The sequence below is a fragment of the Podarcis gaigeae genome (genome assembly GCF_964106915.1).
Source record: "Podarcis gaigeae genome assembly, chromosome: 2".
Lineage (NCBI taxonomy): Eukaryota > Metazoa > Chordata > Lepidosauria > Squamata > Lacertidae > Podarcis > Podarcis gaigeae.
The window spans coordinates 3947081-3967332 of NC_139679.1; the positions used below are offsets into that span (position 1 = coordinate 3947081).

Consider the following 20252-nt stretch of genomic DNA (forward strand, 5'->3'; position numbering starts at 1 on the left):
AGACAGCATCTTGAGAAGTAGAGACATCACCTTGCCAACAAAGGTTCGTATAGTTAAAGCTATGGTTTTCCCAGTAGTGATGTATGGAAGTGAGAGCTGGACCATAAAGAAGGCTGATCGCCGAAGAATTGATGCTTTTGAATTATGGTGCTGGAGGAGACTCTTGAGAATCCCATGGACTGCAAGAAGATCAAACCTCTCCATACTGAAGGAAATCAACCCTGAGTGCTCACTGGAAGGACAGATTGTGAAGCTGAGGCTCCAGTACTTTGGCCACCTCATGAGAAGAGAAGACTCCCTGGAGAAGACCCTGATGCTGGGAAAGATGGAGGGCACAAGGAGAAGGGGACGGCAGAGGACGAGATGGTTGGATAGTGTTTTCGAGGTTACCAGCATGAGTTTGACCAAACTGCGGGAGACAGTGGAGGACAGAGGTGCCTGGCGTTCTCTGGTCCATGGGGTCACGAAGAGTCGGACACGACTAAACGACTAAACAACAACAACAAAAGCAGATGCATTTACTAGATGTCCCTTAGGTGTCTAGAAAGCTAACTTAGATCATTGGGTAGCTGGGCTCCAGCACGATGCAGGCATCATCCTCACACACCAGTGCCTGGAGGTCTTAATAATAATAATTTATTATTTATAGCCCGTCCATCTGGCTGGGTTTCCCCAGCCACTCTGGGCGGCTCCCAACAGAATAGCAAGGATGGCTCTTTTCATAGTATGATGACACATCTGGGGAAGCCAGGTCCCATGTGAGTTCCAGGATTGGAGCCCAACCAAAGGCCGGGCTTTTACGCCAGCTGAACCCCGCTCCTTGATTTGAGGAGCATGTATCTACCTGTATCTTTTCAGCAAGTCCGAGGGGCATGTCTGAATATGAAGAAAGAGGCCTGGACACTCTCTATATTCCACCAGTAGCAATAGTCTCATTGGCAGATGAGAGAGTGAGGAGCTCAAAGGAGCATCAGACACCTTTCTACCCTGTCATCTGCTACTATCTGCCATCACTGCCTTCCACTACACAGGTGGCAGAGCTGCAGCTGTGAGAGGGTGGTGGTCAATGGGGAAGAGTGGGAAGAGGAAGAGCACCTGCTTTGCATGCAGAAGATCCTAGATTCATACCCTGGCATCTCCAGGTAGGGCTGGGAGAAACCCTAGTTTGGAACTGGGGAGCTGCCTACCAAGTTGGTGTAGATAAAACTGAGCTAGATAGACGAACCTCTGTATAAGGTTTCTGTGAGGTACTGAGATGATAGAAGCTGAAGCAGGAGAGGTGAGAAAAACATGGGGATCCACAAGTTGTGGCTGGGCTTGATAGCAAACCATTGATTCTAGGAGCCATTGCAGATGAGTTAGAAGGACCTTTGAATTCATGGATGTGGTGCCACGATGCCTACTGACAACTGCAGTCTGGTGGTTCCTCAAAACGGAATAAGGTAGTAGGGCTTATGAACATGGATGGAATGGAAGGCTTTAAAAAAAATTACAAAGCAGCCTCATATTATGTGTCTTCCTTGTTAGACAGTGCATCAGCAACAAATTTTAAGAGAGATTGTAACGCAAGTGCATACATTCATCAAAGTAATTTGTTGCTTCACCATAGGTCATAACTAGCAAATGCATGGATTGGAATCCTTCCAAAGAGATTTCAGTTCTGGAATAGATTTAGTGGAAGGAGAAAAATTCTAAGATGTGTAGCATGTTAAAGAGCAGGAGAAGGGAAATGGAAGAGGCAAGACTTAAGAGCCTTAACAAAGCGGCCTGTGTGAAACTTCACCAGCTTCCAGAAGTAGCAAGTCAATCGAAGTAATTTGGATGCCCACCTACCCAAAGTGGCAGAGGAGTTTGCTCTTCCGTGGCTTTTTCATGGTGCATCTGCTCTGGAGTTTGTGACCAACATGGGTTGATCTAGTGGTGTGGGTCTGTGTGGGCACATATATGGCCCTGCCCTTTGGCCCTCTGAGCTTTCCCTGCCCTGTGCTGTGGCCATTTTAATAAGCCAGCCTCTCTGTAGCATGCAGAAGGGTGGAGGAGAGAACTAGATGACCTCTCTTTTAGTATCTACCAGCTCAGAAGAGAATTGTCATTAAGGAGGGAAGGAACCGGGATTTGCTAATAGGCTGACTTGACCAGGTTTACACCAGGGCTGGCCTTGGCCCTTGCTTCTCCAGCCTCCCTGGATCTTAAGCTGCCAAATCTCCCAGCGGTTTCAGTCATCACCTTTTGCAGCTCCTGTCTCCCTTTTAATGAGCATCCCTGCGTGCTCCCTGTACCTGTGAACAGCTCTGTGTCTGTAGCTCCTCTCCACCTGCTGCGCTTATGCCTTGCTGCCTTGGGGGATTTGGGCTGGAACCAATCAGTCAAGAAGCATTGGTGGTAAGAGTTGGTGGTGGCTTACATTCAAGGTGCGTTCAGCTGCGGGGGCTTTTATTTCCTCTCTTTTCTTTCTCACTCTCCACATTTTTTCCTTTATTTGGGATGGCTGCATATGGCTCTCTGTGCTGCTAGGCGAAGTGGGTCTGAGATCTGTGAGCCACAGGATTCAGTCCCCAAGGGCCGCTCCATGTCCTCGGGCAAATAGCTGCAGAAGTGGAGTATTTCTGGTCAATCAAGGCAAAGTGGGTGAGGGAGATGGGAAGGGCCATTCATGTGGCATCATCAAGGCTTCACAGAGCTCTGCCAGGGGCCTGTCGCTCACTCGTGTGCAGCTTGTTGCTGCTGTCATCAACTTTCTCTGAGTAAAGTCTGATGACAGCACACAAGTCCCTTCCCTGGGATGAAGTGCTAATGGGCTGTTTAATCCCGGAGAAGGGACCAGTGCTGGGATGAGCGGTAGGAAGGCAAAGACAAATCTTAATCAAGGCAGCTTTTGGTGCCCCGGGGCCAACCCACAAATAGTTAGCCATTGGGATAGTGTGCTGTGGGAGAGACAGCTGTGGAGATTGACAGCACGCAAAGAATATCACCCCACTTGTAAAAAAACCCACACAAAAAAACCCAAAGCATAACCCACACAATGTACTTCACTGCATTCACAGTTGAGTAGCACACACATTTGTACTGAATTTATTTCCTTTATTGGATTATCCCTGGATTGGGAAAATCCAAATGTAATGGGGGAAAGTGTGGACTGCTAATTGGATGAAGAGGACATAAAGTGAACAGCACCAAAAAGAATGGAGACACAAGCAGCTTCAAATCCACATTAAATTTCTGTGTGAATAAGTTCAGGGGTGGGGAATCTTTGGCCCATGGGCCATATTTGACCTATCTGAAGTCCTAATTTGGCCCTCAAGGCTGTTCTTTGGAAGCCACGCCCACCTGCCCCACACCTGACATCATATATGACATCAGGTGAGGAACAGAAAGCCATGGAATAATGGGGGGCTTAAACTGGGCTCCCAGTCGTCTCCCCTTTGGAAGGATTCATCCTCCTTGTGTTCCCACCATTGTTGACAAGTAGCCCATATGCCTGTGATACAAGCGGCTCTAGTGATGGCAAAAGAACACCAGCAATCCATCACAACCTGTCATCCAGCTGCTGCGTTGGCACAAAACTTTCCTGGGCTTGAGTGGGGGAGAGCAGATGACGAGAATTTGTGAATAAAGCTAAACTGGAATTTGAGAGGAAAGGTTCCAATAAAGTGGAAAGGTTTAGAAGAAGAATAGAGAAGATCAGGGAAGCACAGAAGGTTTAAACTTGGTTAGAGGGACTGATTGCTCCTATCAAAGCTGCCAGGTTGGGCCAGTCTAGTGGTTCATTTAGCCCAGACTCCTTGCTTTCAACTGCACCAAATGTTGCTGAGAAACAGAAGGGACCCACACCTTATTATTTGTTCCTAATATCTGGTACTAGCATTCAGTGACCACCTTGGCCAGTGGCTTTCAGCAGCAGGGTGTTGTGTTGTGGCGGTGCTTACCTGGCCTCCCAGAAGAGGGAGAGGCAAAGAGGAGGCCGCACTGGCAGCACCATGCAAAATCAAGGCCCTAGCACCTGCCCACTCTAGTCTCTGGCACTGGAAACAGAAACCCATGAATTCTGGCCCTTCCCCCCAACCCTGCGGTCACTTTGTGCCCTTGCCAAACTGTTTGGCTGCATACTAAACCTTCCAGGTTTGCTTGTATTTTCACCCCTTCAGCACAAATAAGCAAGTACAAGTATACTTCCAAAAAACTCCTTTTTTCCACTTCCCTCAGAGCCTTTCCCTCTGATTCCTCTCCACGTCTGTTCGCCACAGTTCAATACAGAGATGGGTCTGGCTAAGTCCACTGAAATCAGGAGGCTACGAGGGCACATGCTGTAGCTCAGTCTCGGATTATGATCATTGTATCTTAGCATTGCATGGATAGTCCAACCCCTCCTTTCTTCAGCCTCTGCTACCGACATTGGAATGGACTTTTTTCTAACTACTCCATACCATCTAACATTTCTCCAATAGAAATTGGGACATCCCATTCCATAATGAAAATCTTACTAAGTTGCCCCAGCCACTCTGGGCAGCTTCCAACATATAACAACAACATTAAACATTAAGAAAAACTTCCCTATACAGGATTGCCTTCAAACAGCTCAGAGGTTGGATAACTCCATTTATTTATTTTATTTATATTCCGCCCTATACCCGTAGGTCTCAAGGTGGTTCACAGAATAGATTCACATGTGAATCCCCTAACTGTAAAATAAAAATAAAGATTAATGCACTTATAATGTTTTTATTTTAAATGTGCTTCAGTTTTGAATAGAGCAGTGGCACTCCTGGAGGGGATATTTTCCCCTATGCCATTTTCTTGCTCTGTATTGCTCACACACAAACACCACCAGGAAAAAAAACATCAGAAATGAATAAGTAGAGAAATAGCAGCTTGAAGTGGGGAAAACAGCATGGGTGGGATTTAGCTAAGTTGTATGAATGGAACGAGGTCTGCTTGTGCAGCAAAACTTCTCTTCCCCCTACTCTTGTGTGCACTCCCCCCTCTACCCACTGAACGTGCTCTGGATGGTTGGGGGGAACCCAGATTAGGTTTATTTGGGGGCGCAGTGGAGAGGGGGAGTTCCATTGTGAAAGTCATCCTTGTTCCCTGCATGTGTGCCCAGTGCTATGTTTATTTCCAAACCATGGTGGGAAAGGATTAAACGCTCCCCCAGTTCTGCTGCTCTGATCAAAATCAAAACCCTACCAATCACCACCACATGGCAGGTTTAGGTTCAAACTATTTGTTCATTTGCTTTATTTAAAAGCATTTATAAACTGCTAAATATATCAGAAACCTCTAAGCAGAGGTCTAAAAGACAAACATTTTATCAGTAAAACATTCAAACAAAAACACAACTTAAAACCAATAAAGTAGCAGTATAGAACACATAAGAGATATCAAAGCAAATAAGAGAGAAATTCAGAGGATTCAAACACATGGAACAAGGCCCAATCTTGTGGTTCAAGGGAAGCATGGGCAAAAAGGTAAGTCCTCACAAGAAGTCTGAAGCAAGTGATCGTTGCCACTTCATGTAATCTCAAGGAAAGGGCCTTCCACTATGCAGGGGCAACAACAGAAAATGTTTTCAGGTCAGACAGTGTTGGCATATTATGGAGCTCACATGTCACAGCTATTGTTACTTGTAATAAAGGCAGAACTTCCCATCTGCCAAATGAAGTGTGTGATATGAACAAATGTGTTCACCTGTTGTCTGGGTTGCATGGTTCGTGGAACTGGATTTTTCTGTGTTGTAGAATTTCAGGTGCAGAGCTGTTGTATTTTAAGGGTAGCACTAGAATGAAGTAGGGCACCACAATTTCCCACTGTGGTCCAGTGTATACATTACAGAGAGATGAAGCACTCTTACAAGTCTTTTTTTAAACCTATTTGTGTCCTGAAGATACCTAGATGCTTTCTCTATGCACAGGGCAGGGTGCAGATGCACCATAAGTATATGAAGGATCTCAGAGCACACCTGTTTTAACCCAAATTCCCTATTTTATCTACCTCTTTGATAGGTTGCGTGTGTGAAAGGCCATGTGACCAAGACCCTGAACTACCTGGAAATGAGTCCCTCAAGTGTCTTGAAGGGCACTGCTTTGAAACCTCACCCGCTCAACCCTGCTCGAATATTTTCCAGTGAGCCATCCAAAGCCAAGCTGGACCCATACAATGGTGCCCTGAGTCCCTGGGACTGGACCAAGAACCAGACGGCCATGGAGCACTTCAACCAGCGAGCTAAGAGGAAGCCCTCCATGAAGGCGGGCCGAACCAAGAAGATCTTTGGCTGGGGTGACTTCTATTTCAACATCAAGACCCTGAAGTTCAGCCTGCTGGTGACAGGCAAGATTGTGGATCATATAAATGGCACCTTCAGCGTCTACTTTCGTCACAACTCCTCCAGCCTGGGCAATGTCTCTGTGAGCATTGTGCCACCCACCAAGGTAGTTGAGTTTGATGTACTGGTTCCCCCTATCCAAGCCCAGCACCTTCACCCTCAGCAGTCCACTTTAGCTGAGCCCAAGGAGCCCAAGACCTTCAACTGTCACGTGGAATATGAGAAGACCAACCGGGCACGCAAGAACAAGCCTTGCCTCTATGACCCTTCTAAGATCTGCTTCACTGAGCACACGCAGAGTCACGCCGCTTGGTTGTGTGCCAAGCCCTTCAAGGTCATCTGCATCTTCATCTCCTTCTTCAGCATCGACTACAAGCTGGTCCAGAAGGTCTGTCCAGATTACAACTTCCAGAACGAGAACCCCTACTTTGGCTGATGAGGGGGAAAGACTTTGGGAGGGGGGGACAGTGCAGAGGGGTGTTAAGTAAGTTGCACTCTTTTTATCAGGACAGGATTTGGAAGAACTTTGGCTGGCAGTGAAAGAAACAGGAGAGCCCCCCCCCCCCCGATGCTTAGTGAGAGAAGGATGGCCGGTTCTGAGCAGGAACTGGATTCTGCTCCATCTCATAAGGCATTCCCTTCCCAGTGGCCACTAAACGTCCCAGGACTTTAGGAAAATAGAAACTGGCCCAAAGGACACTGTTGCTTTTGCTCCCCACTGTACCCCCTTTCCGATGCTGTTTGGGTCATCTCAAGGGAATTCCCAGCAATATGAAGAAATGGCTTGCTGTGGCTTTCATCTCTTTTGTGCATAAATGGACCCTGCTGCTTCTGTGGGGCTGTAACACTGACTTATATGAGAATGTCTTTCAGGATCATGCCTCCCATCTGGAATATAAGGTCCCTCTGTGCATCTCTCTGTCTCTCTTCTCCTTGGACTGAGCCACAAATTGTCAGCTGAGTTGCTACTGAAGCTATTCATTGACCTGCCTGGGATTGTGGAAAAAGCATATTAACCCACAGTGCCAACTCACCTCTTGCCAGATGCTCTACAATGGAAAGGACCAACAGAGGGCAGAAATTGCCAAACTCGGGAGCTTCTCTGTTCATATAATACAGGAATGTGATGTGCAATGGATCAATCATGTTAAATTGGGAGGGAGAGTGAGAATGTGTGTCAGCTGGAGTTAAGGGGTTCGGTGGGTGAGATCCACCAAACTTTATGTTCATAGCAGAAGCCTGAGTTGAGTGTTAGTAGAAATTCAAATGAAATTCTATTAAGGACTGTGAGAGTCAACCGAAACACGTATGTGTGCACAACTTAGGAAAGCGTGTGTGAGTGTGTGTGTGTGTGTATACACAGCATGACAGCGAGTAAGGATGTGTGCTACATTAGGTGTGCTCTTTTGGCCTTAATGGCATATGTATTTGCAAGTACATTTATTTAAGTCTGTATAACTAGGAATGCATATATGCCACCATGACAGTAATGAAGTGTGTGTGTTTTAATTAGGGCTGCAAGCATTCATTGATTTATTCTGCAGATTGATCAACTAGAGCTTTAATCTCAGATTAAAATTTGTCCCCTTTGATTGAGTGGCAGGGCTAAGACTGAGCGGCACACTGCTGTGCTGTCCTTGCAGGTGTAGCAGTTTCCTCTTTGCTGCGGATGGGTTTGCTTTCCAGCTGACACCCAGAGTTTCCAGATCTTTTTTCATTTCAGGGTGAAAACCCACTGGGGTTTTCCTGCCAGCTATATGAAGCACAAAGCAACTAAGGCTGACAGTGCTCATTTGAAAATCACATCAGTTTCTCTTTTAACTCTGGATCTTCCACAGCACTTACAGGATTTTGAAGTTGTTCCTTTTTGAAGACATTTTGGTTCTGATGACTTTACTGTAACAGGGAATGCTCTGCACAAGAAAGAAAAATGTAAAGGATGATCAATCCTTCTTAATAGTGCTGAGCGGTAGCTTTTGTTGATTAAATTTTAAGCTATCTCACATTTAATAGGAGGCCATGCCTATCCTGCTGTATCATAAAAAGGCACCTGCATTTTTGTGGTTTAGGTAAGATGCAGATTTATTTAAAGACAATTGACAACCCTACTTTCAACATATATATTTCAGTGTAAAGATTTCGTTAAAGGGTATGAAGAGACATTTGAGTTTGCATATGTAAGTATGAGTGTGTGCTATCAGGAATCTGAATGCTTGAGTAAGGAGTGTCTGTATGAATCAGTGGCAGCATAGGTGAGATGGTGTTAATGGGAGTCTGCATGTGATTGCATGTGCTGGTGGGGTGTGAGAGAGAAATTGGCTTACTAAACTGTATGGGAGGGAGAGAACAGATTCATTTTTTGTAAGAATGTATGGCTGGGCTTGCTTACGCGAGTCCTCTAGAGCAGTTACTTTGAAAGCAATTTCTGCAATGCTCCTGCGCTCCCCTGCTCCCTCTTGCACATGGTGTGTCCAGAGGACTTTGGCTGTTCCATGAGAGGCTAGTCTATCGTCTGTCCTGGCTTCAGAGGGGTGGGTAGACTCTAGTAACATTGCAGCTACTTCTAACATTCTGGCTCAGCGATGCTCTGAATTCTCTTGATTCCTTCCTCCTGCTTATCAGCCTCTCCCTTCCACCCACTGCCCTTGCAAGAATTACAAAGGGTTTCAAGTTGGTTTTGAGCGGTTGCCACATGCCAGGTATAGAAATGAACAGGGGAAATGATATGCTTCTTTATTTGACAATCAGTATTGTTTGTTGGTTGGTTAGTTTGTTGGTTAGTTAACAGCAAAACAGTAATATACGTGTGGCTCTTCAGGTTTGAATGCGTACAGTAAAAAGCAACTACAAAGTAAGGAACAATTTAATTGTGTGCTGCCATTACAAAATCAGACAGTTGGAATATTTTCTGATGTACAACTTCAAAAACATTTATTGTCAATAAGACAGTCATTTATTCATTTTTAAAAGCAACGTCAGTCAAGTACTAGTAAAAGAAGTATGGCAATACCATATGGTTCAGTCATTTCTGGACTATGACATTTGTTAAAATGTTTGAGTGCTCCGTCCTGCAAGCAAACATTCAGCTTGCATGTGAGGAAGGAGCCTACCTATCTCTCTGTCATGCTAGCTTTCTACATGTTGGTTTGGGGTTATGGTTTGGCTTGGTTTTAACAAGGGCATTCAGACATTCATTCCTCCCCCTACATTCTGAAGTAGCACAGTTCTAGGAAGGCAGTATCACCTGATGCTTCCAAATGTGCAGTTCAGCTGCAAGAGCTTAAACACCAGAGATGAAACTTTAGATTGCTTTTCAAAATTGCAAATCAAATCTGAGGACAAAATGTGACTCATTGGAGAGTGGCCTGAATTTTAACTTGCACCTTTTTATGTGAAGGTAGCTTTGACTGAGAATAAGTCACTCTGCCTTCACCTAAAAACAACTTTGTTTCCATGAGTCAAGGACATGTGACACACATCCAGCCAGTTGTGGAATATGTTAGGCAAGCTGCATCGTGCTGCATTCACACAAATGTTGAATTATGAACTCACACTAACAGCGGGTGATGAATTCAGAAACACAGCCAATTCACATATAACCAAGTGACTAATGTCTTGGGGACCTCTGTGGGTGATGTTTACAAATGAAATAAAAGATTCATGTTGGAATTCATGAGTTGTAGATCATGAATCTAAAGCCTCATCCCAGCTGTAAGGGATCCCACCTGGAATTTGCATGGCCAAATGGTGAATCATCCAGTTTTGCCAGTTCTAGAGGTAGAGGCTGTACCTTCACTACTCTCCTACTTGTTGCAGGACACGGGTGGCAATGTGGTCTAAACCACTGAGCCTCTTGGGCTTGCTGATCGAAAGATAGGCGGTTCGAATCAGCGCGATGGTGTGAGCTCCCATTGCTGTGTCCCAGCTCCTGCCAACCTAGCATTTTGAAAGTGCACCAGTGCAAGTAGATAAATAGGTTCCACTGTGGCAGGAAAGTAAATGGCGTTTCCATGTGCTCTGGCTTCCGTCGCGGTGTTCCATTGTGCCAGAAGAAGTTTAGTCATGCTGGCCACATGACCCAGAAAGCTGTCTTTGGACAAATGCCGGCTCCCTTGGCCTGAAAAACGAGATGAGCGCCACACCCTATAGTCGCCTTTGACTTGACTCAACTGTCTAGGGGTCCTTTACCTTTACCTTACTTGTTGCAGCAAAGCTAGAGAAGTACAGCAGCCCAGCTGAAAGTGTGTGCAGGCTAGTGTCTCTAGTGTTGTGTTTTGTGGGTGTACACAACCATGAACAGGGATGCTCGTGCGCATCAGCTGATGTGATAGGCATGAATCTCATGCAGCTGTCGGTGTATGTAAGTGATTTTGTGAGTGCTTTCAACAATGTCTGATGTCTCTGTGGCTGTATCGGTGTACTTCCTATTGTGTTAGAATTAAGCGTAGATGTGCTTAGTCTACACAATAACATCAGCGTTTCCTAAACTTCCCAAATTCTTTCCCCCGTCCCACCGCTTCCACTTAAAATTGAAGGCATACTTCACCTGTATTCTCAAAATGAGATATATATTTCCAGAACATTGGGGAAGCATTTTCCTTGGAATGACAGGTTATCCTAGTCAGTATTCTTTCTCAGCATCCTTCCCTTTGCACACTCGCACTCAGGGTTGGGACTATGACATGCTTTTGGGATTCCCCACATTTGTCTACTCTAGTGCAGGCTGCATTAGTGAGTCTGAATCCTCCCTGACTCCCTCCCTCAGGAAGATGTTACTTCAGAGAAAGGATCCATGTTGCACAAAGTTTTCCTACGTGAAAGTAGAGAGCACAGGCGGGTAATCTGTGGCCCTCCAGATGTTGCTGAACTACAACTCCCATCATCCCTACCATTGGCTGTGCTGGCTGTGGCTGATGGCAATAGGAGTGCAGCAACCTCTGGAGAAAGCCACTCTTACCACTGTCTGCACATGCCCCTGTTTACGTGTTTGGTGAACTTGCAAGTTTATACATGTTGCCAAGGAGGCATGTTATCTGGAATATTTAATCCAGAGCTTGTTGTGCTCTGTCTGATTGCTAGGGCGGACATTGGCAAACAACAAAGCCACATTGCCTGGATCAGCAGGTTGTACTAAGCTTGTTGCTCTGATAGAGAGAGAAGCTGATGGAGCTTCAGAATCTAATGGCTACTGTGCAAGGAGTGGAGAACGGTGCTGGGGATCTGGCCTGCTGAACCGGAGGCCTTAAAGTGCCCAGAAGAATGCTTGAACACAAATGGTATGGGTTTGGACCATGCAAGGACAGAAGGATGTTGAGATAAGAGAGAAAGGAATATGTTAATAATGTTCTGAAGAGGGGGAAGGAACAGGTTTTGCCATGACCCAAGACTTTGGGATCATCACAGCTATGTAGTGGGACACTTGGGACGGCTAGGTGCAGGTTTTGTGGATTTGTATGCTGCAGTCTGCAGATACTGTGTGGTGGGATGATCTCTATCATTGGTTTTCAACCAGTGTTCTATGGCACCCTGGGGTGACTCGAGGAACATTCCGGGGAGCCCGGGGGGGGATCCTTTCATTAAATTGCAGCCCATATCTTTCTGCATTATCTTTCTCTCTGAGGAACATTCAGGGTAGCCAGCAGCTTTAACTTGCAGCCCATATCTTCCTGAAATAAAACAGCGGCAAAAAAAGTGGGGAAACACTTTTGCAAGACTGTCTATCTTCTTAAAATCTTTTCCCCACACCAACAAAAATCCTTCCCAGCTTCAGTAACGAACAGTTCCTAGTTTTACACAGAGGGCTTGAGAAATGCAAGAAATTAACCAAGTAGCTTGACAGTGTGTGTGCCTGGATGTGTGTGCGCTCTATACAGTGACGTAGGAAGGGGGTGCAGCGGGTGGGGGCCACCCCGGGTGTCATTACTGAGGAGGGTGACAAAATGGCAAAAAAATATGTGTTTAAAAAAAAAATTAAAAATTGGGCTCACGACACTTTTTTTGAAAAAAATAACTACTGCATCCCCCTTCCTATGCCACTGGTAGCTAGGTGAGGTGGGGGGCACTGGGCGCCACACCGCGGGGCCTGCAGCGTGCCTGAGCCACTTGTCTCTCCTGAGGGGGTGGCGCCGGGTGGACTGACTGCAAGCTCCACACTGCTTTTTCGAGCAGCGCAGGGCTTGCGTCTGCCCACCGCTTCAGCCACCCTGCATCTGAGGGGGCGGTTGTGGAGAGGCTCCATGCAGTGCGCCCTGCCTTGGCTCACCCCTTCCCCATGGGCAGCTCGCTTCACCCCTGGCTGCAGGACACGTGCACCGCACTGGGCACCTGAGCAGATAGCTACTCCGCTGGCTCTATAAGGAGGTATTTAAAAATAACTCTGAAAGTGAGGAGTGTCTTCTGTGTTTCTCCTTCTATCCCCTGCCCCCGACATCCCTCTCCTGCTTCTTCTTTGCTTCTTCCTCCAGGCAACCTCCCTCCTCCTTAACAGTCACCCAGCTTTATGGGCATGGAGGGAGTGTTGCAGGAAAGGGCCATGTATGCATGTGTGTCCTGTGCTGTGTGTTTCTCACTTGCCTTCCCTGCAATAACAATATATTTCTGCTTCTGACCTTAATCTTGTTTTGCCCTCTCCACCCTCACTTCCACCATGTGCACACTAATTTTTGGAAAGGCAGGCTGGGGCTGCCATGTGGAGTGAGTCAGCTCGGCCCTGCAGAGCAGTGGCGTTGGTTGGGGTCCTGTCGACACAAGCACTCCCAAAATGGCGCTGGCAAGGGGCGGGGTGGAACACTTACACACGTCCTATAACGGAAGCCCAGTGTCAGCGGCTTCCACAGGGGATCCGCAGAAAGAATGTGGTTGGTCAAGGGAGCCGGGACTCAAAAAGGTTGAAAACCACTTCTATGGATCATTCAGGACCCTGGTAAGGATAAGGGAACCACAGGTCAGTTCCTTAAAATTCTCTCTATGTAATTTCAAAAAACAGCCATTTCTACAAGATGGAACATGTGGAAGTTATGTTCCCTTGCAGTTCCTGAGTAACCCAAGGAAAATAAAAACAGGGCAGCAGGACAAAGGAGGCAAAGGAATGGTGCTAGCTCAAGCATGGTGTGGTGATCTATTCCATGAGGTCAAGCATACTTCAATCAAAGCTTAAAGCAACGTGTTTGAGGGGGGGGCTCACCAAAGACGAATAATGTGGTTTCTTGGGGAGAGATGTTGACTTCCTGAGGGAACATGATAACCTGAATCCAAGAATTATTAGACTGAGGCTGCGAAGGAATATTCCAAAGTCAACAGGGAATGTGCTAAATCACTGCAAGGTTCCTGCAGCCACAGACTGACTGAATTGTCCCAGCGGGCAAAGGTGAAGTCAATTGGGACAAGATGTTCCAAACCCATACCATGCTTGGACTTGGGTGGGGATCAGAGGTGTCCTACATGGAAGCAGATGTAGGGGTCTTAATCTTTGGAGAAGCAAATGGTCAGTGATTAGGCTACTGGCAGAGCAGTGCCAGCCAGAAGGAACTTCTGGTCTCACTAGGGCAAAGGGAGACCAAGTGGTGGCTTGTGCTGCCTTGTGTTGGCAGTTGGCTGATAGCTTAGCCTCAAAATGAGGCATTAGCATACATCTAGAGTTCTTGCATCTTATGTGGTCACTTCCTCTGCGCTTGATACGAATCCACACTCACAGCACAATCTCCTGTTGAGCAAAGCTAAATGAACCAGATAGTGCTGGGCTTGTGCTGAGTGCCAGCTCACCTTCATAACACAACTGGTTGCTCACCCCCTATAAAGAGTATGGCAGGGGTCTCCAACGTGCTGCCCTCCAGATGTTGCTTGACCAAAGTCTCATCACCCTTCACTTTGGCTAGCTTGGCTGGGGGCTGATAGGAGTTGGAGTCCATCAACATCTGGAGGGTACCATGCTAGGTATTTCTGGAATATTGGATGCATCCAACATGCTTTCTTCATTCTTTAAGGCCTGGTTCAGCTCCTCTTGTGGCAGGCTAATTTGTCCTAGCACATAGTTGGCATTCAGTGGTGTATCCTCCCCAGTGTGTATGTGTGTATTGTTATCTTCAGTCATACCTGTTTTGTGTTTTTATGTGCATTTCCGTAAGCACCATTCCAGTCTCACGCTAGTGCAGAAAGAAATCTCTAGTCACTTCCATGTGGGCGTACTGCACACACAAGTCCAGCTTCCTGCATGTATACATGTTTGGAACCCACTGCCAATTGCAGCTTCCCAATTGCACATGGCCAAATAGATTCATGAACAATCTTCACACATCATAATGTATACATGGTGGTGCATGCAATCTGTACGTGCAAAGGAAAACCTGGGAAGCGATTCTTGGTCATTGCGTCTCAGTCTTGTTTTGTGTGTCCTTTCTCTGTCCATGCAAGTTCAGATGCTTGCTCTGTTTAATTTAGGATGCAAAGAACACCTTACAAGGAGTCAGATTGTTACGTTACCAAGCCCAGTGCCATGTACTCTGCCCAGCAAAGCATGTGCTCTCCTGCTGAGCTGTGACACCAGTAGGGGCTCCTAATGAGGAAATAAGGTGAATCACAACTGTTTTCATTTGGAAAGGCCAGGCAGTTTTTAGCCAGTGAAGTAGTGAAGCTTGAAAACACGCCAGCAGCTCTTAATATACTCTTACATCTCTGAACTGTGAAGGAACCAAATATGTTTGTAAATACCTCATTACTTTTTAATCCAGCCTTTAGGGAGGAGGCAGGCAGGGAGGGGGAGGCAGGAGGTGGAAGGCGAGAGGCATGGAGTCCACAGGTGGTTGTGTCATTTGGAGTTTGTACTGCCGTGTACTCGTGTCGTGTATTGGTATGCATAACTATGCCTCTTTCCAAACATGGAGCCAAAGTTTGTACAATCCATTATCAACAGATTTTCTCCATGAACTCAGCCCCCTATTGCAGCTGATGGCATGAGAAACATCATTATGTGACTCTTTGCTGTCAAGATCCTGTTTCACTGCCTCCATTCATTTCAGGCATCAGATCATACATAGCATCGAATGGCATAAATCCTCACGTCAGTGGCAATTCCTGACCGGTTGCTGGAACGCTACTTGTTTCTGCATCTACTGTTGTGAGAAACACAAAGGGGTGTGTGTGTGTGGGTGTGGGTGTGCAGATGCCAAGGGTGTGCATGCACATCTATTTGTATGTGTGAGTACGTATGCATGTAGTTGCTAGGCGTGGCAAGGGTGTGTGCAGTGTGTATGTGTAATTCAGACAGTACATGGCAGAGGGGACGCGGGTGGTGCTGTGGTCTAAACTTCCAAGCCTCTTGAGCTTGCTGGTCGGAAGGTCAGCCGTTCAAATCTGTGTGACAGTGCTCTGTCCCAGCTCTGTCCCAGCTCCTGCCTGTCCCAGCTCTGTCCCGTTGCTCTGTCCCAGCTCCTGCCAACCTAGCAGTTCGAAAGCATATCAGCGTGAGTAGATAAATAAGTACCGCTGCAGCGGGAAGGTAAATGGCATTTTCGTGCGCTCTGGCTTCTGTCATGGTGTTCCGTTGCGCCAGGAGCATTTTAGTTATGCTGGCTACATGACCTGGAAAACTGTCTGTGGACAAACGCTGGCTTCCTCGGCCAGAAAGTGGAGATGTGTGCCACACCCCTTAGTCGCCCTTGACTGGATTAACTGTTCAGGGGTCCTTTACCTTTACCTACACGGCAGAGGTTGCAGGAGTTGGCAGAGGCTGATGAGCTGGTAGGAGGTCTTGCCTGTGAGTGCAGTCTGGGAAATCAGAGACGGGAATTGCGACAACAACCTCTTCTGCCCAGGGACTAGAGAGCTGTGCCTGCAGATGAGGTCAGATTACAGGAAGCGAGAAGGAACTGTCACCACTCCTGGGGAATCACCCCCTGCCCTGCCACCCTCTGGACTATCAGCCATTCATTGTTGTCATTATCTATAGAATGTCTGTATTCTGTGAAGAAGCAACAGGCCACTGGACGACGGGTTGAGAAGGGGCAGCAGCTAAGTCTACTTCGCCACGGCAGGGTTGCTCCCTTTGCAGTGGTACAAACCCACACCCTGCCCACCTTTGGCTGCACCCTTGGCCAGGGTGAATACTTCTTCATATTTTTATATATTTAAATTAAATAAATGAATAAATGAAAAACTGGAGAGAATTCGTTTTTTGGAAAGGGGTGACTTATGAGTGTTGAATGTGGCATCACTTTGAAGTTTTATTACAAACAAGTGGTGTATAAATTGGGTGAAATAAAAGAAAAATGATTATCATTACCATCACCATCATTATTATTATTTAGCCTATATATTGCTTAATTGCCAAGGTGGCTACTCAGCGGTTCACAAGTATAAAACCAATTACAAAACATACAAACAAGCATCCATAAAACACACAATACAAATATACTTTTTATTTTTTAAAATGTTAACGTATCTAGATGTGGTGTTAGGAACATAACGAGCTATGTTACATCATCAGCTCAAGCTATTTGTCCATCTCTCCAAAAACTGGATCTAATTGGACTGGCAGCAACTTGGTCTCAAGGGTTGTCTTTTTGGGGGATGGTCTGTCTTATTCAGCCACTCAACTTCAAGGCATGGGCAAAGAGCTCTCTGGCGCTCATTTCAAGACACAAGCAAATGGCTCCCAAATCCATGAACAGGTAAGGAGGGTGGTTGTGTGTGTTTTTACAGGCCTCTGCCATTAGATCTACATTATGCTGGAGCTTTGTTCACAGAGAAGCACAAAGGCTCTGCAAAAAGGTGTGTGTTACATTGTGCAGGCATTGTGGATAAGGATTTGGGGTAGTCTGTGCTTGTCACTTGTTGCAACACAGGAACTAGCCAACCAGTGCGCTGCCTATTCCACACAACAATCACATTGCACTGGTTCACTACAAGAGCTAGTGCTTTGAGAGTTCTGGGGGTGGGGGGAGCCTCGCAGCAGATACAAAATGGGAATGGCAATAGAAGTATTTGCAGAAACTCCTATGATCCCCCTGCCCCTTTGGTCCTGCTGCCAGGCCATTTTGTTTCCAGAGCTCTCAAAGCACAAGCTTCTATACCATGGTTAGGCAAACTAAGGCCCGAGGGCTGGATCCAGCCCAGTTGCCTTCTAAATCTGGCCCAGATTTGTCTTGCTACAAAGTGATTGGCATACACCCTTTCAGAGTTGGTTACATTGGTTGAAACCCTAAACCCAAATAGCTGGAAATATATTTCACTTATATCAGTGGGTCTTAGCTCTAACTAAACATGCTGAGATGGATTCTAGAGCATGGGTAGGCAAACTAAGGCCCAGGGCAGGGGCCGGATCTGGCCCAAATGCCTTCTAAATCCGGCCCGCAGCCGGTCCGGGAATTAGCGTGTTTTTACATGAGTAGAATGCATTTTATTTAAAATGCATCTCTGGGTTGTTTGTGGGGCATAGGAATTCATTCACCCCCCCAAAAAAAAATAGTCCGGCCCCCCACAAGGTCTGAGGGACAGTGGACCGGCCCCCTGCTGAAAAAGTTTGCTGACCCCTGTTCTATACTCAAGTTGTGTGTTAATTGCACTATTAAGTGAGCCATAGTAGTCAATCTTTATTGTTATGATGACAGATCAGACAGCATTCAGCAGAAAGCACCAGAGGTGGGACAAGAGCAAATCAGATGCAAGACGCCATCATCTGTGAAACGGAAGCCCTGTGCACAATAAGGTGGTCACTATAGCTACCCTTCAGATATGTTGGCTCTATTCTATAGTAGTTTAACTGCCACAGTTTCCCCCAAAGACTTGTGGGAAATGTGGTTTGGTATTAGAAGAGGGGAGCTGAGAATTCTGTCTCAGAGATCCCTTGCCCATCTCACAGAACTACAGTTCCTGGGGTTCCCTGTGGAGCAGGAATGACTGCAAAGACAGTTTTAAGTTTTGTAGCGCAGCTGTGCCATAAAAATCTGCATCTTGTTTTAAAGTAAAAACACAGCATAAACTTCAGGGGAGAATATAGAAGCCAACAAGCAAGCTTCCCAATTGCTGCTCTGACATATTTTAGTGTGGTGCAATTCTTTTGTGCTTGCAAGATGTTGTCAAATATTAAATATAATGCTTGTGTCAATTCCAAGATCCTCTGTGGTACATATGAGCTTCTCTGTCGCCAGACAGATTCTTGCTGGTCCAATCTTCCTTTCTCTCTTCCAGCATTTCATCAAAAGGAGCTGGCTGTTGTTGTTACCGATTCCTTTTCTCTATGCTCCAGTGGATTCTTTTCACCATGAAACCAAGTGGAACCATCACCAGAAAAGAGTTTGTGTAACCTCTGGTTCTGTGTCACTGATGTGTCCCTAGCTGGGCTAGACCAACCCAGGAGTTGAGAAGGGGTGTGTGTGTGTGCAGTAATTTGTGGGACTTGAGTCCATGGCTAGGTATGGAGATGCCTCTTCGCATGCTAATCTTTGGCTGTGTACTCACCACACTTTATTCTATAAACAATGGAGACTGAGTACTTGCTTGTTTCCATGTACTCCACACACAATCAAGATCTGTTGCATATTTTTTGCCGTGAAAGTGGTTTCATTCTGGAAAGAAAAGCTTGTTGCAGGTTGATTCTGCATTGCCCTGCAATGTGCCCATTAAAACAGATGAAAATAAATGTTGAGTCCCATTGATGTCGGGTATATCAGTGTCTGTCCAATAACACTGTGGGTAGGCATACGCCAAGACTCAGTCAGCACTTCCTCCTCCATTCATCTTCTAGGGCAGGTGCAGCAGGGGGGAAAGTCTGCCTGTGCAATAATGGACATCTGGCTCTGCTCAGACCCCTGGCTTGCTTTTTCAACTCTGACTCCCTGGGACAACTCCTGGTTCTCCTCTGCTACCTTGTCTTCAAGCCTTTAACCAAGACACCATCAATTTTAGAAGTAACACATGCCAATCAATATTCAGTCTGCAGGCTGTACCTGCAGACAGCACACAACTGATCCATCCAGAGCTTTGCAGAAAGGAAGGGTGAGCGTTAATGTGGAATGAGTGTTAATGTGGGATGCACAAAAAGTAGTGACATCACCAAACATCAGAACATAACATTGGTCCCACTCATAATGCTCATCTCTATTATGAAATGAGTGGCATTTCCGTCCAAAAAAATTATTCTCCAAATTGGAATGTAAACTGGATTTTTTATGCACATTGTTATAATTCAGCAGATATACCAAAAGCCTGTTGCTTTCCGTGTGCAAAAGCTACTTTATGTCAATCCCTTTTAATTCTAACTGAAGTTTTCATTGATTGCTGTGAACTATGCCACCAAACCCCTTGTCCAACAAAGCATCATTTCAGTTAGCATTTTCGGTTAGCATTTTCTTTATTTGGCTCCAACACCCAAAACCCTCCCTTGGTCCTAGGGGTGTTTGTATTGTGGGAAGGGGTGAGCTGTGTTTCCAAGTGGCTCTAAGCCACAGCTGGTGCTGGGAATGACAATCCTTAAGGCATAATATGGTCTGCAACACACAAGGCCTTTTGGTGCAGTGTTGTTGCAGGATGGCAGAGGCTCCCCTGGGGCCCCTACAAGGGAGGCATGGACTCGGTGCCCTTTCCTATCCGTGCCAGGGGGCAGAGCGGGAAAGCTTCCTTTGGGTCCGCTTCCTGGCCATTTAAGCAGGCCTCGCCTGGGGCCCTACCTGCCTTTCCTTCATCGGGCTCCTCACCTGCCCACCCTCGGTTTAAGCTGATAGTCAAGGACTTTGTTGTGGTTACAGTGGTCACCGTTTTTGGGGGCCAATTTGTCCACTGGGCAGATGGGCTCCAACCTGGTGGTTTTGCCTACCTCATAGCAATCGTAAGAACTGGGTTGGGCATCGGGTCAATCTGTTGTCTTGGATGGAGGGGAAGTTGTAGTCTGCGCCTGCCCCTCCAAATGCTGGGGTATCACTTTAAAGGGATCCAGGGGGAG

At 46.4% G+C, this 20252-nt stretch overlaps 1 protein-coding gene across 4 annotated transcripts in view; it reads left to right on the forward strand.

Annotated features, from left to right (window-relative positions):
* NXPH4 (neurexophilin 4) overlaps positions 1-7505 on the forward strand; it is a 78463-nt gene extending 70958 nt beyond the window's left edge. For 3 of the 4 annotated variants that reach the window (XM_083729256.1, XM_083729258.1, XM_083729257.1), the window contains exon 2: positions 6000-7505. In XM_083729256.1, the coding sequence (XP_083585382.1) occupies positions 6000-6755 (756 nt within the window). In that variant the 3' untranslated portion in view covers positions 6756-7505. Of the gene's footprint in view, positions 1-2280; positions 2383-5999 lie in introns of those variants that run through there. The other variant, XM_083729255.1, reaches the window with a different exon arrangement.
* Positions 7506-20252: the final 12747 nt, after the last annotated feature.